Source organism: Oncorhynchus kisutch, linkage group LG10, assembly GCF_002021735.2.
Source record: "Oncorhynchus kisutch isolate 150728-3 linkage group LG10, Okis_V2, whole genome shotgun sequence".
Taxonomy (NCBI): Eukaryota; Metazoa; Chordata; class Actinopteri; order Salmoniformes; family Salmonidae; genus Oncorhynchus; species Oncorhynchus kisutch.
Genome location: NC_034183.2, coordinates 60,710,133 through 60,724,604, shown reverse-complemented (window position 1 = coordinate 60,724,604; position 14,472 = coordinate 60,710,133). Strand labels below are relative to the sequence as shown.

The 14,472-nt window shown below is 42.1% G+C and overlaps 1 protein-coding gene across 2 annotated transcripts; it reads left to right on the top strand.

The window, feature by feature from the left end:
* The first annotated feature begins 723 nt into the window (after positions 1-723).
* LOC109897624 (tetraspanin-1-like) lies at positions 724-14,231 on the top strand. 2 transcript variants are annotated; one of them, XM_020492140.2, is made up of 8 exons: positions 724-905; positions 4,808-4,883; positions 8,626-8,841; positions 12,206-12,280; positions 12,582-12,689; positions 12,862-12,987; positions 13,355-13,447; positions 13,635-14,231. In XM_020492140.2, exons 2-8 carry the CDS (start codon positions 4,827-4,829, stop codon positions 13,692-13,694), a joined length of 735 nt encoding a protein of 244 aa, XP_020347729.1. In that variant the 5' UTR covers positions 724-905; positions 4,808-4,826; the 3' UTR covers positions 13,695-14,231. The 2 variants fall into 2 exon arrangements, with proteins under 2 accessions (XP_020347729.1, XP_020347728.1); XM_020492139.2 differs by having other exon boundaries at positions 724-944.
* Positions 14,232-14,472: the final 241 nt, after the last annotated feature.

The window sequence follows — 14,472 nt, the reverse complement described above, 5'->3', positions numbered from 1 at the left end:
ATTACCCCACCCGCCCTCCCAGGTCCTGCAGGACTCCACCCGCCCTCCCAGGGCCTGCAGGACTGGGAGGGGTACGGTCCGGAGGAGAGGTGCTGCAGCCGGTGATGCCCGCCTGCTTTTGTGCGGGCTTATTTCCTCTGTTCGTGTTTGTGGTTGTGCGATTTTCTTGTTTTTCTCCAGACTGGTTTGGTCCTGTTTTTGGGCTGGTCTTTGTTATGCGCCTGGTGTTTTGGCGTGACCGTTTTCCTGCACTGGAATAAAAAACAATTGTCCTTTACCCTCTGTTCCCTGCGCCTGACTCCGCACCCACTACTCATAGAAGTGCGTTACACCCTGCCACATACCTCCTGCGTCTGAGCCGTTGAATTGCGACTCTACTTTGTCTATATACTGATGCTTAGCTTGTTTGTTTGCCTTGCGGAGGGAATAGCTACACTGTTTGTATTTGGTCATGTTTCCGGTCACCTTGCCCTGATTAAAAGCAGTGGTTCGCGCTTTCAGTTTCGCGCGAATGCTGCCATCAATCCACAATTTCTGGTTTGGGAAATTTTTAATAGACGCTGTGGGTACGACATCACCGATGCACTTGCTAATAAATGTTCGATTTAATTCAACAGGCATTGTTTCAACTGGTAGGATTATCATCGAAGGCGGTGAATTGAAAAATCAAAGTTAATCTTGTTATTATACGTTTATCCACTCCCTCAGGTGGGCCTTCTACTCCACAGGGAAGTGAGCTCCTTGCCTCTGAAACCTGCCTCACTCCCACCTGTTTGCCTCAGCACGCCCCCTCAACTCACTGTTTATAACCAACCTGCAGCCACCGAGAAGCACGGGAAGAGAACGAGAGAGTTTGTGTGTAGAAGAGAGAAAAACGCAGTACAGGTCACTCTCCGAGGACACAGGTAAATTTGCCACATTCGCTCTCCATCACCCCAGTGAAGGTAAGGCCCAGTCTCAACGAAACCTGTTGTACCACTCCACTGTTGGGTATACTATTGTAAATGAGAATAACAAGGGTTGACTCATCTGGTTGTTGAAAATGCTTTGATGTTGCGTTTTATATTCTCCTGTAGTCAGGTGCACTGACAAAAATTAATTATTTGTTCCTCTCCGGAGACCAAGACTGTAATTATTCCTCTCTATAACCAGGTTTCCATCCAACCGTTTTAGGAGAGTAAAGTAAATGTCGGATAAAAACATAACATTTTTCGGTAAACATTCAAAATGTCGACAAAACAAAATACACTAGACAAGATGAGACCTTTTTGTGTCGGTAAAATAAATTATGCGATTAATGTAGGTGGAAATGCTTTTATGCACAAATATTGATATAATAACCATCATATCGAAGGAAATTTGGGAGTCACGCGATGATTTGTAGTCCCCCACTACGATTTGTCGGGAAAGCATGAACTGTATTAGGTTACAGATTAAATAAATTATGAATTTAACAGGGTGGTGATAGTGAAAGGTGTTGAGTTTGATGCGCCTTCCCAACAAATATCGAGGGTCTTATTATGGTGACATGATAATCGATGCTTTGCTATCGTTACATTTTTTTACATTTTAAATCTCGCTCTTTTGTCCATAATAATCTCATGCGTACGCTTTAGCACGTGCCAATACCAGAGTGGACACATTTACTATAGAGCTCCACAATGGAGGCGTCATAATACCCATAAAAGCTAGCGGTCAAACAGGAAAATGGTTCCAATCACTTTTCCACCATTCATTTTTCCCCATAGGGGATTTTTAGAAACACTTGTTTCATGCTGTGGTACTTTATGTAGCCCAAGGCACTTTTTTGTGAGACAACCACCAGTAGAGTTGAAAATGGGATGGAAACCGATTTAACTGCAACGTATATGTATGTGCACTACGTTGCACCCATAGCCTTTTATCTGCAGCAAGCCAATTTGATGGATTCACATCTCTGCTGGGAAAATGTGCATAGTTTTTAAACACATTTGAGAATATTTGAATGAAAATCTGTCGCCAATTGGATGGGAATATAGCTCATGACATCCTTTTAGATTTGTCCAGTGTTTAGAGTTTTAGCACGCTCAGCTCAGACAGAGAGTCTGACAAAGGGTTGTCTCTGTGAGTGAATTACTGTGTATATTCTTTCTGACAATTATTTAGATTTGTCCTTGTGGAATGGAATATTTTCATGTATTACCATTAATCCAAAACCCCATAACTCAAAGCACTACCCTAGGGCTCATGAGGAAACCCACCTTCAACAATGTAATCCTTCATACATTTCAAACTTTCCCATTTTGGAGTAGACTACATGTTAGGAATTGTCATTGAACCATATTAGGTCAACTGTTACACGGGATGACAGCTGACTGAGATAAAGCTTTGATGAATATGATGTCTTTCCTTTCATTCCTCTAGTCGTTAATTGGCATGTTCGTCAACAGAGATTTGCTATCTTGATCATCATTCCGGGAAATGTTTGTCACCACGTCACTGACTTCCTGGTGGATGAATTCATTATCCAGTCTTCATGACTGAATACCACATTACTCCGAACATTAAATCAACAAAGCTATGCCACTCACTGTGTCATATTATTCAGCAGATTAAAGAATACTTTCCTGAAATTCACCTGATCATTGTATCTATTGATTTCGTTTTTAGGTTACTCTTGTCTAAATGATGTTCTTTACATTGGGATTGTGGGTTATTTAGCTGCTTTGTGTTTATTGCATTTTCATTTTCAAAGCATGTAAAGTCTTAAGGTCCATAGCTACTGTATATTATACTCACATTCGTGTTGCATTTGCCTTTAAATAAGGGTAAATAACAGTGTCAATTTATTTTTCAAAACATGAAAGGACCAATATTATGTGTCGACTCATTACAATACAGTGCCCTGTGGTTGTAATTCACTGTCTAGCTCAAAATGGCAGTCCTCAACATTTCTGGTGGTGTCTTTGTACTGTGTGTTGATGGCTCCTGGCTGGGATGTTTTGTTAGTCATTTGCATGTGACTGGTTGTTTTACATCACTAGGCTAACTATGGCTGTTGCCTATGGCTTTGTGAAGGCAGAAGATGAGTGGCCACTTGCAGGAAAACGCCATGAATGAAAGAGGGAAAACCAATTCAGGATATGTTACTATGGCCCCTTCATATGACTAACCCGATGCTCATGGCTAAACATTGACACAGTGATAAACATCCTGACGTTTAGCATCCGTCTCTCAGTACTTGTACTGTATGCCGATGCCATTTCACTTTCTAAGTACTCTATCTGGGACCGTATAAGATAAACACACTATTATGGATACTTTAATCAGAAAATCAGAAAGAAAATGACATACATGTCAATCAGAAACTCCTTGACATAGTTCACTGTCACACTACTGGTGCTACTGTTCTGTTATTGCTGTTATTAAGAGTACAGTACAAACTAGCTGTCGTCTAGTCACTCAATCACTGTTCCCATCGTATGGGGTCATATGCAGTCAGACACACTAGGGACAGACAGTCCTAAACACACATAGTGATAAAGGGCACCACATGGGGTCATAAAACAGAGCAGGATGAGATGATCCACAGATGGTTTAACTAGCAAAACGGGACAGGACATTAACCTGCTGTGTAGGTGTGTGTGTGTGTGTGTGTGTAATGGGCTCCTGTGTTTTAATAAGCCGCTGATTGACACTGAGGGCGAGGAAGATAAAGTTCCTTACAATTTCCTTGTACAGCCTGGACAGGTGATGGACACTGTTCTCATCTGAATAGCAGACCGTGTTGAACATTTGGATAGTTTTCTTGTAATTAGATGTCTTTTGCATTGAACATTTAGTGGTCCCAGATGGAAGAGGGTTTTCAGACATCAAGTGAATTACTGTGTATACTCTTTCTGACAATTAGGCTTTGGGATTGGCCTGCCTCTTGTAAAAAAAATATTCCGTTTAGGGGCCAATTAATTTGTTTAGGGGCCCATTTAAATGAAAATACAGTGGGACATGCTGCCTAGTCATTGCCTTTGGACTTTCCTTAATTCTAAAGCAAAGGCTCACTTAACTCTTGTTGGTGTTGGGAAAGTGGACTGTACAGTAAATGTCATATGACATTAGTAAAATAAAATAAAAAGCAAGGGCGCTCTTGACTGTTCAAGGACGAAATGGTGAAAGGGAGGATAAGTTAAGTGGCTGGTGTTTCCCCCCACTCTTACTGTAGATGACAAAGGGCTGGTTTCCTGCTAACAAGTCAAGAGACAGCAAACAGCATCAGGGATTGTGTAGAACTGATCATCTGTCACCTAATTAGCCAGACATAACAACTCATTGCAAATGACTCGGAACAACTCTGCTAAAGTAGTAGAGAAATGCTTTGTCTCTGTTGTTTGACAGAATATATATTTGCTTCCTTAGTGACTGATTGTGTCCACAAAACCATAACTGTCACCTTCCAATATCATTCAATATGACGCAAATGTTTTTTCAGGAGGTTCCTGGTGCAAGTTTGCAAAATAAGATTGACCAAAACCCTCAACATACAATTTCCAAATTGGCATTGATAAATAACATAAGAAGTCCATCATTTAGCTGTTATGTTAAGATAGTACTTCCCAAATGAATTAAAGAGAACCTTTGGTCATTATGCTTCCTCCTCTAGACAGTAGGCTAAAGACATAGGCAGTAGATTTAGTTCAGACTTTTGACCTCTGATCTCATCTTAATGATTCAGAAGTCTCATAGAATAACTAAACATTATAATCATTACCATAGATAAGATTATTCATAACAATGTTCCCTTTCTCACCCTTTTACTCTTCTTTTCTTCCAGGCAGAATAATTCATCAAGAATGGGTTGCTTCGGATTTCTGAAAGTCATGATGTTTGTCTTTAATGGCATCATCTTTGTAAGTTGGAGATGTTTTCATCTTTTTGAGTAAATTATTGATGATAATAGCAACAGAGTTCAGTTATGCTTCACAATAATGAATCTGAAGGCAATCAGAACACTCCTTATCGATCCTTATCACTTACCACTCCTTATCCTTATTCTGTGTCCCAGAAAAATGTAATCTAATTTGCAATGTGAAAAAGTTATGAGAACATGGAACAAAAGGACAGACATTTGTTTTGGTTTTACTACTTTTTACGACATAGACATGTCATTTTGGACCAGATAAATAAGATTAGGCACAGAGTAGAATAGTGTGATGTGCTGCAAGGTAAATGCAGCATGAATGTCAGAGAATGTGACGGAGCTATTAAATAAATGAAAAAATATTTCATTTTACTGGAAAATACCTATGTAGACATAAAAAATGATGAAAAGAGAAATGTAGAACGTATTCATACCTCTTGACTTTTTCCACATTTTGTTGTTACAGCCCGAATTCCAAATGGATTAAATCAAATAAAAAATCTCACCCGTCGACACACAATACCCCATAATAACAAACTGAAAACATGCTTTTAGAAATTTGACAATTTAGTGAAAATTAAATACAGAAATATCTAATTCACGTACACTACCATTCACAAGTTTGGGATCACTTAGAAATGTCCTTGTTATTGACAAAAAAACACCTTTGTCCATTAAAATAACATCAAATTGATCAGAAATACAGTGTAGACGTTGTAAATGACTATTGTAGCTGGAAGTGGCAGATTTTTAATGGAATATCTACATAGGCGTACAGAGGCCCATTATCAGCAACCATCCTTCCTGTGTTCCAATGGCACGTTGTGTTAGCTAATCCAAGTTTATCATTTTAAAAGGCTAATTGATCATTAGAAAACCCTTTTGCACAGCTGAAAACTGTTCTGATTTAAAGAAGCAATCAAGTGGCTTTCTTTAGACTAGTTGAGTATCTGGAGCCTCAGCATTTGTGGGTTTGATTACAGGCTCAAAATGGCCAGAAACAAAGCACTTTCTTCTGAAAGTTGTCAGTTTATTCTTGTTCTGAGAAATGAAGGCTATTCCGTGCGAGATATTGCCAAGAAACTTGTACAAAGATGTGTACTACTCCCTTTACAGAAGAAAGTGCTTTGTTGCTGGCCATTTTTTTGAACCCACAAATGCTGATGCTCCGGATAGTCTAAAGAAGGCCAGTTGTATTGCTCCTTTAATCAGAACAACAGTTTTCAGCTGTGCTAACATAATTGCCAAAGGGTTTTCTAATGATCAATTAGCCTTTTAAAATGATAAACTTGGATTAGCTAACACAATGTGACATCATGTCAGTGATTCTCTCGTTAACACAGGTGTGAGTGTTGACGAGGACAAGGCTGGAGATCACTCTGGCATGCTGATTGAGTTTGAATAACAGACTGCAAGCTTCAAAAGGAGGGTGGTGCTTGGAATCATTGTTCTTCCTCTGTCAATCATGGTTACCTGCAAGGAAACACGTGCCGTCATCATTGCTTTGCACAAAAAGGGCTTCACAGGCAAGGATATTGCTGTCAGTAAGATTGCACCTAAATCAACCATTTATCGGATCATCAAGAACTTCAAGGAGAGTGGTTAAATTGTTGTGAAGAAGGCTTCAGGGCGCCCAAGAAAGTCCAGCAAGCGCCAGGACCATCTCCTAAAGTTGATTCAGCTGCGGGATCGGGGCACCACCAGTATAGAGCTTGCTCAGGAATGGCAGCAGGCAGGTGTGAGTGCATTTGAACGCACAGTGAGGCGAAGACTTTTGGAGGATGGCCTGGTGTCAAGAAGGGCAGCAAAGAAGCCACTTCTCTCCAGGAAAAACATCAGGGACAGACTGATATTCTGCAAAAGGTACAGGGATTGGACTGCTGGAAACTGGAGTAAAGTCATTTTCTCTGATGAATCCCCTTTCCGATTGTTTGGGGCATCGGGAAAAAAAGCTTGCCCGGAGAAGACAAGGTGAGTGCTACCATCAGTCCTGTGTCATGCCAACAGTAAAGCATCCTGAGACCATTCATGTGTGGGGTTGCTTCTCAGCCAAGGGAGTGGGCTCACTTACAATTTTGCCTAAGAACACAGCCATGAATAAAGAATGGTACCAACACATCCTCCGAGAGCAACTTCTCCCAACCATCCAGGGAACAGTTTGGTGACGAACAACGCCTTTTCCAGCATGATGGAGCACCTTGACATAAGGCAAAAGTGATAACTAAGTGGCTCGGGGAACAAAACATCAATATTTTGGGTCCATGGCCAGGAAACTCCCCAGACCTTAATCCCATTGAGAACTTGTGGTCAATCCTCAAGAGGCGGGTGGACAAACAAAAACCCACAAATTCTGACAAACTCCAAGCATTGATTATGCAAGAATGGGCTGCCATCAGTCAGGATGTGGCCCAGAAGTTAATTGACAGCATGCCAGGGCGGATTTCAGAGGTCTTGAAAAAGAAGGGTCAACACTGCAAATACTGACTCTTTGCATTAACTTAATGTAATTGTCAATAAAAGACTTTGACACTTATGAAATGCTTGTAATTATACTTCAGTATTCCATAGTAACATCTGACAAAAAATATCTTAAGACACTGAAGCAGCAAACTTTGTGAAACTTAATATCTGTGTCATTCTCGAAACTTTTGGCCATGACTGTAGGAAGAAACACAGTTGTCTATGTAAGGTCCCACAGTTAACAGTATATGTCAGAGCATAAACCTTACAATGAAGTCCAAGGAACTCTCCGAGATAGATGCATCATCACAAGTCTATCTGGGGAAGGGTATAAAACAATTTCAAGACTGGTGAAAGTTTCCAAGTGCACAGTATGGGACTACTCAGACTCTGCCTAGAGCTGGCCGTCCAACCAAAATGAACAACCGGGCAAGGACCTTGGTCAGGGAGGTGACCAAGAACCCAATGACCACTCTGACAGAACTACAGTGTTCCTTGGCTGACAACCTGCCAGAGGGATAAGTCTCTACAGCACTTCACCAATCTGGGCTTTATGGGAGAGTGGCCGTACAAAAGCCACTCCTGAGAAAAAGGCACATGACAGCACACCTGGAGTGAAAAACTCTGAGATCATTAAAAGATTCTGTGGTCTGATGAGACAATAATGCATTTATTTGGCCTGAATGCAAAGCGCTATGTCTGGAGAAAGCCAGGCACAGCTCATCACCCATCTAACACCATCTCTACCGTGAAGCATGGTAGTGGAAGCATTATGCTATGAGGATGATTTTCAGCGGCAGGGACTGGGAGACTGGTAAGGATAGATGGAACAATGAATGGAGCCTAATACAGGCAAATCCTTAATGAGAACCTGCTTCAGATGTGCAAACGACCTTAGACTGGGGTGATGATTTACGTTCCAACAGGACCATGACCCCAAGCATACACCCAAAGCAACGCTGCGTTGAATATTGAAGAATAGAATATATGAAAGTCCTAAAGTGGCCCAGCCAAAGCATTGACTCAAGTGTGTGAATACTTACGTACAGTAAATGGGATTTCTCTATGTAGATGGGTGAGGGGAAAAAATCAATTTAATCCATTTAGAATTCCGGCTGTAACAAAACCAAATGTGGAATAAATCAAGGGGCATGAATACTTTCAGAAGGCACTATATGTGCATGTTAGGTAAGACACAAAGGGCAGAAATTGATGTGGTGTTCATTGAATTAATGGAAACCACCCAACAATGCTATGCTCTCTTCCCCCAGTTGGCGGGCGCTGCCATCCTGGGCGTGGGGATCTGGGTGAAGGTGGACAGCGGCTCGATCCTGGGGTTCCTCAAGGGTATAAAAGACGCTCCGGCTGAGATTAACCAGATCCTAAATGTGGGCTACCTGTTGATTGCTGTGGGGGCCGTGCTGCTGATCGTAGGTTTCCTGGGCTGCTGTGGCGCCATGAAGGAGAGCAGGTGTATGCTGCTCATGGTAGGTTACCTAAAACATGAGCTATTTGTTATATGTGCTATGTTATCACCAATGTGATTGACAATGACTCAGTCAACAAGCTTGATTATCAAGCTACTCATTTCTCCTTTCAGAACTTTCTACAGTAGAGTAGGTAGCTACACTGGTAAATGCAACAATTTCATATAAGGCAATCAGTCAATTGAAATCAATTCGTTAGGCCCTAATCTATGGATTTCACATGACTGGGAATACAGATATGCATCTGTTGGATACCTAAAAAAAAAGGTGTGGATCATAAAACCAGGCAGTATCTGGTATGTCCACCATTTGCCTTATGCAGGGCGACAACTACTTCGCATATAATTTTTTTCTCCCCAATTTTGTGATATCCAAATCCAATTCCTGTGATATGCAATTAGTGTACGGTTTCGGGAGAGACAAAGGTCGAGAGCCACGTGTCCTCCAAAACACGACCCGGCTCGCTTAACCCTGAGGCCAGCCGCATCAATGTGTCAGAGGAAACACCGTACAGCTGGCGACTGAAGTCAGTGTGCATGCACCCGGCCACCACAAGGAGTTGCTAGAGCACGATGGGACAAGGACATCCTAGCCGGCCAAACCCTCCCCTAACCCGGGCGATGCTGGGCCAATTATGCACCGCTTCATGGGTCTCCCATGAACACAGCCCGGGACACGAACCCAGATCTGTAGTGAAGCCTCTAGCACTGCGATGCAGTGCCTTAGACTGCTGCGCCACTCGGGAGGCCCTTCCTTCGCATAGAGTTGATCAGGCTGTGGAATGATGTCCCACTCCTCTTAAATGGCTGTGCAAAGTTGCTGGATAGTGGTGAGAACTGGATCAAGCTGTCGTACATGCCTATCCAGAGCATCCCAAACGTGCTTAATGGTTGACATGTCTGGTGAGTATGCAGACCATGGAAGAACTGGGACATTTTCAGCTTCCAGGAATTTTGTATAGATCCTTGCGACATGGGGCTGTGCATTATCATGCTAAAACATTAGGTGATGGCGGCAGATGAATAGCACAACAATGGGCCTCAGGATCTCGTATCTCTGTGCATTCAAATTTCCATCGATAAAACGCAATTGTGTTTGTTGTGCGTAGCTATGCCGGCCCATACCATAACCCCACCGCCACCATGGGGCACTCTGTTCACAACGTTGACATCAGCAAACCGCTTGCCCACATGACGCAATCTGCCCGGTACAGTTGAAACCGGGATTCAACCATGAAGAGCATACTTCTCCAGCATGCCAGTGGGCATTAAAGAGGAGCATTTGCCCACTGAAGTTGGTTATGATGCCAAACTGCAGTTGGGTCAAGACCCTGGTGAGGACGACGAGCATGCAGACGAGCTTCCCTGAGACAGTTTCTGACAGTTTGTGCAGAAATTCGGTTGTGCAAACCCACAGTTTCATCAGCTGTCTGGGTGGCTGATCTTAGACAATCCCGCAGGTGAAGAAGCCAGATGTGGAGGTCCTGGGCTGGTGTGGTTACACGTGGTCTGCGGTTGTGAGGCCATTTGGACCTACTCCCAAATCCTGTAAAACAACGTTGGAGGCGGCTTATGGTAGAGAAATGAACATTACATTCTCTGGCAACAGCTCTGGTGGACATTCCTGCAGTCAACATGCCAATTGCATGTTCCCTCAACTTGAGACATCTGTGGCATTGTGTTGTGTGACAACTGCACATTTTAGAGTGGCTTTTTATTGTCCACAGCACAAGGTGCACCTGTGTAATGACCATGCTGTTTAATCAGATTCTTGATATGCCACACCTGTCAGGTGGATAGATTATCTTGGCAAAGGAGAAATGCTTACTAACAGGGATGTAAACAAATTTCTGCACAAAATTTGAGAGAAATAAGCTTTTGTACATATGGAACATTTCTGGGATCTTTTTTTTTTCATATTTATTTATTTATTTATTTATTTATTTTTTTCACCTTTATTTAACCAGGTAGGCTAGTTGAGAACAAGTTCTCATTTGCAACTGCGACCTGGCCAAGATAAAGCATAGCAGTGTGAGCAGACAACAAAGAGTTACACATGGAGTAAACAATTAACAAGTCAATAACACAGTAGAAACCAAAGGGGGAGTCTATATACAATGTGTGCAAAAGGCATGAGGAGGTAGGCAAATAATTACAATTTTGCAGATTAACACTGGAGTGATGAATGATCAGATGGTCATGTACAGGTAGAGATATTGGTGTGCAAAAGAGCAGAAAAGTAAATAAATAAAAACAGTATGGGGATGAGGTAGGTGAAAAAGGGTGGGCTATTTACCAATAGACTATGTACAGCTGCAGCGATCGGTTAGCTGCTCAGATAGCTGATGTTTGAAGTTGGTGAGGGAGATAAAAGTCTCCAACTTCAGCGATTTTTGCATATTCGTTACCGTCACAGGCAGCAGAGTACTGGAACGAAAGGCGGCCAAATGAGGTGTTGGCTTTAGGGATGATCAGTGAGATACACCTGCTGGAGCGCGTGCTACGGATGGGTGTTGCCATCGTGACCAGTGAGCTGAGATAAGGCGGAGCTTTACCTAGCATGGACTTGTAGATGACCTGGAGCCAGTGGGTCTGGCGACGAATATGTAGCGAGGGCCAGCCGACTAGAGCATACAAGTCGCAGTGGTGGGTGGTATAAGGTGCTTTAGTGATGAAACGGATGGCACTGTGATAGACTGCATCCAGTTTGCTGAGTAGAGTGTTGGAAGCCATTTTGTAGATGACATCGCCGAAGTCGAGGATCGGTAGGATAGTCAGTTTTACTAGGGTAAGCTTGGCGGCGTGAGTGAAGGAGGCTTTGTTGCGGAATAGAAAGCCGACTCTTGATTTGATTTTCGATTGGAGATGTTTGATATGAGTCTGGAAGGAGAGTTTGCAGTCTAGCCAGACACCTAGGTACTTATAGACGTCCACATATTCTAGGTCGGAACCATCCAGGGTGGTGATGCTAGTCGGGCATGCGGGTGCAGGCAGCGACCGGTTGAAAAGCATGCATTTGGTTTTACTAGCGTTTAAGAGCAGTTGGAGGCCACGGAAGGAGTGTTGTATGGCATTGAAGCTTGTTTGGAGGTTAGATAGCACAGTGTCCAAAGACGGGCCGAAGGTATATAGAATGGTGTCGTCTGCGTAGAGGTGGATCAGGGAATCGCCCGCAGCAAGAGCAACATCATTGATATACACAGAGAAAAGAGTCGGCCCGAGAACTTTACATGTTGTGTTTTATATTTTTGTTCAGTATAAATGAAATGTGTGTAAATGCACTGTAATCCGTTTTCTCAGTTCAACCACTCAATCTCTCTTTCTCAATCTCTCTTTCTTATTGTCTCCTTTTCCTCTTTTTCTAGTTCTTTGTGATTGTGTTGGTGGTGTTCATTGCAGAGGTGGCTGGAGCAGTGGTTATCCTGGTGTTTAAACCCTTGGTAAGCGTACATTGGGTTCATTCGCTCTCCTCATATTGCTAAAGGGGGTTACAGACTGTCTGTGGAGAATTTGATGAAAAGACTACACTCTTAGAAAAGAAGGTGCTATCTAGAATCTAAAAGGGTTCTTTGGCTGTCCCTGTAGGAGAACCCTTTGAAGAACCCCTTTTGGTTCGAGTTAGAACTCTTGGGTTTCATGAAAACCTTTTCCACAGAGGGTTCAACATAGAACCCTTTTGGGTTGTAGAATCTTTTGGAACCCTTTTTTCTAAGAGTGTGTGATTTGTGTTATGTCTTTCAGGCAGGTCAGTTGATTGAGAAACTGGGAACCAAAGTGGTTCAGAACATTAGGAAGGACTATGGAGAAAATTCAGACGTCACCGCTCTCTGGAATGCTACTATGGATACGGTACTTTACAATATCCTGCCGGCCTGTTTTCATACCTTGGAAATAAGATGTTAGGCCTGCAAATAATGTCTCAAATAACATTACGTAATTTATATTTGCTTGTGTATTAGACATCTTATTTAGTTGTTCAACAGAACTGTTCTAATGAGATCTGTCTCTGTGTCCACTCTAGCTAAAGTGCTGTGGATTCTACAACTATACAGACTTCACTGACTCTCCATTTGAAAAATACACCCATCTCTATCCTCAACAGTGCTGCCACAGTGCTGATTTCAGCTCTTGTGATGATACAAGTGCTGTATGTTAAGTTCATGTTTTAAGTATCCCTATATTTCTGTTAACGGTGATATCACTGTTTAGTACGCCTGCACAGTAGTATAACTGTTGATGGAACTGGCCTGAGTGTAATGGTGACGATATACGGTGAAGTAAACCTTGTTAAACTGGAACCTAGTCGTTGTATCATTTTGAGTTAACACTGTAGTCAGTGCGAGTCCAAACTTGGTATGAGCTCTAAACTCATCACCTCAACACGTTAATCACACTCCATCCATACTCAAACTCATCAACGGAAGGCCCGTTTGAGAATGTAACACACTTTACAGTTGGACACCCAGTGGCCTCACCTGTCTAAATAACTGTATTACATTTGTGTGTCCCCCCAGACAATCATCGGCTGCTTCCCAAAGCTTATGCAACTGATTGATAAAAACACTATTGTCATTGTGGCAGTGGCATTGGGGATCGCTGCCCTTGAGGTACTGTTGACTCCTTCCCTCGCTCTGTCTATTTCAAGGTCACATTCTCTTTTTTTTCAAATACCACAAATGTAAATGTAGATGCTTTGATGCAAATTCAACAAAAATAATGTGATGTTGTGTTCAGTTTCATACGGTGGGCTTTGTTTAAAAGTTTAGCATTTATTTACTGTTCCTGTTTTCCTAGATATTGGCGATGGTTGTCTCCATGACTTTGTACTGCATAATAGGCTCAAAGAGTGACTGAAAACCAATGGAGGAGGGAGGGCCATAGAAACACCTGCCTGGATGGCATCTCTGGACCCTCCTTAGGACAACTACAGGGATGGATGCATAAGAATCTCTGTAATCACCAAGGCTGAAGAGAAATCTAAGGAAACTTTGGCGCCCCACCACTGAGCCCGTTTAAATTAAATCCTGTACGAGATTATTGGATATGGGAAATGTCTATTTGTATTGAAATCTTTTATTGTATTGTATACATAGTTCACCTGAAAATGATGCAGTCTTACATTTAGATTGCAGCAATACATTGCGTCCTATGTCCAGTCCACTCTGCACAGTATCATCAAGGTTTTTATTAAAATAACAATATCAATTCACTGTCAGGAAATATATATGTGCCACTTTTTATAATTTTATTAATTGATTTTCTACAGATGCTACATGCTCTGGAGAATGACTAAAAAGGTTGCAACTTGCAAGGCTCTGAAAATAAGTTTAACTGATTTATTGCATTGTAACTATTGTATAATGGCAATGTTTTTAAAATACGTTTAACTCACGTTTTGTTATCAAAGGCACACATCTTTTCTAGTCCAAGTTCTCTCTAAAATAGTTCAATCTGTGTGGTGTCTATCTGCTGTTGGAAATTCTGTCTTTAGTGTCTTCAGAAAGGATGCAAAACGGAGATTCACCACAGAACAGAGTTACTAAACCCAGAGGCGCATCAACTGCGAGACTTCCGGGAACGCTTGCGAAACAGTCAACCGACCAGGCCGGGGTTTGTGGTTTAAAAAGTTAAT

Coding starts and splice junctions, on each gene's coding strand:
- LOC109897624 (XM_020492140.2), top strand. CDS start 4,827: ATGGGTTGCTTCGGATTTCTGAAAGTCATGATGTTTGTCTTTAATGGC. Junction 8,842..12,205: donor GCAGGTGTATGCTGCTCATG/GTAGGTTACCTA, acceptor CTCTTTTTCTAG/TTCTTTGTGATTGTGTTGGT. Junction 12,690..12,861: donor GGAATGCTACTATGGATACG/GTACTTTACAAT, acceptor TGTCCACTCTAG/CTAAAGTGCTGTGGATTCTA.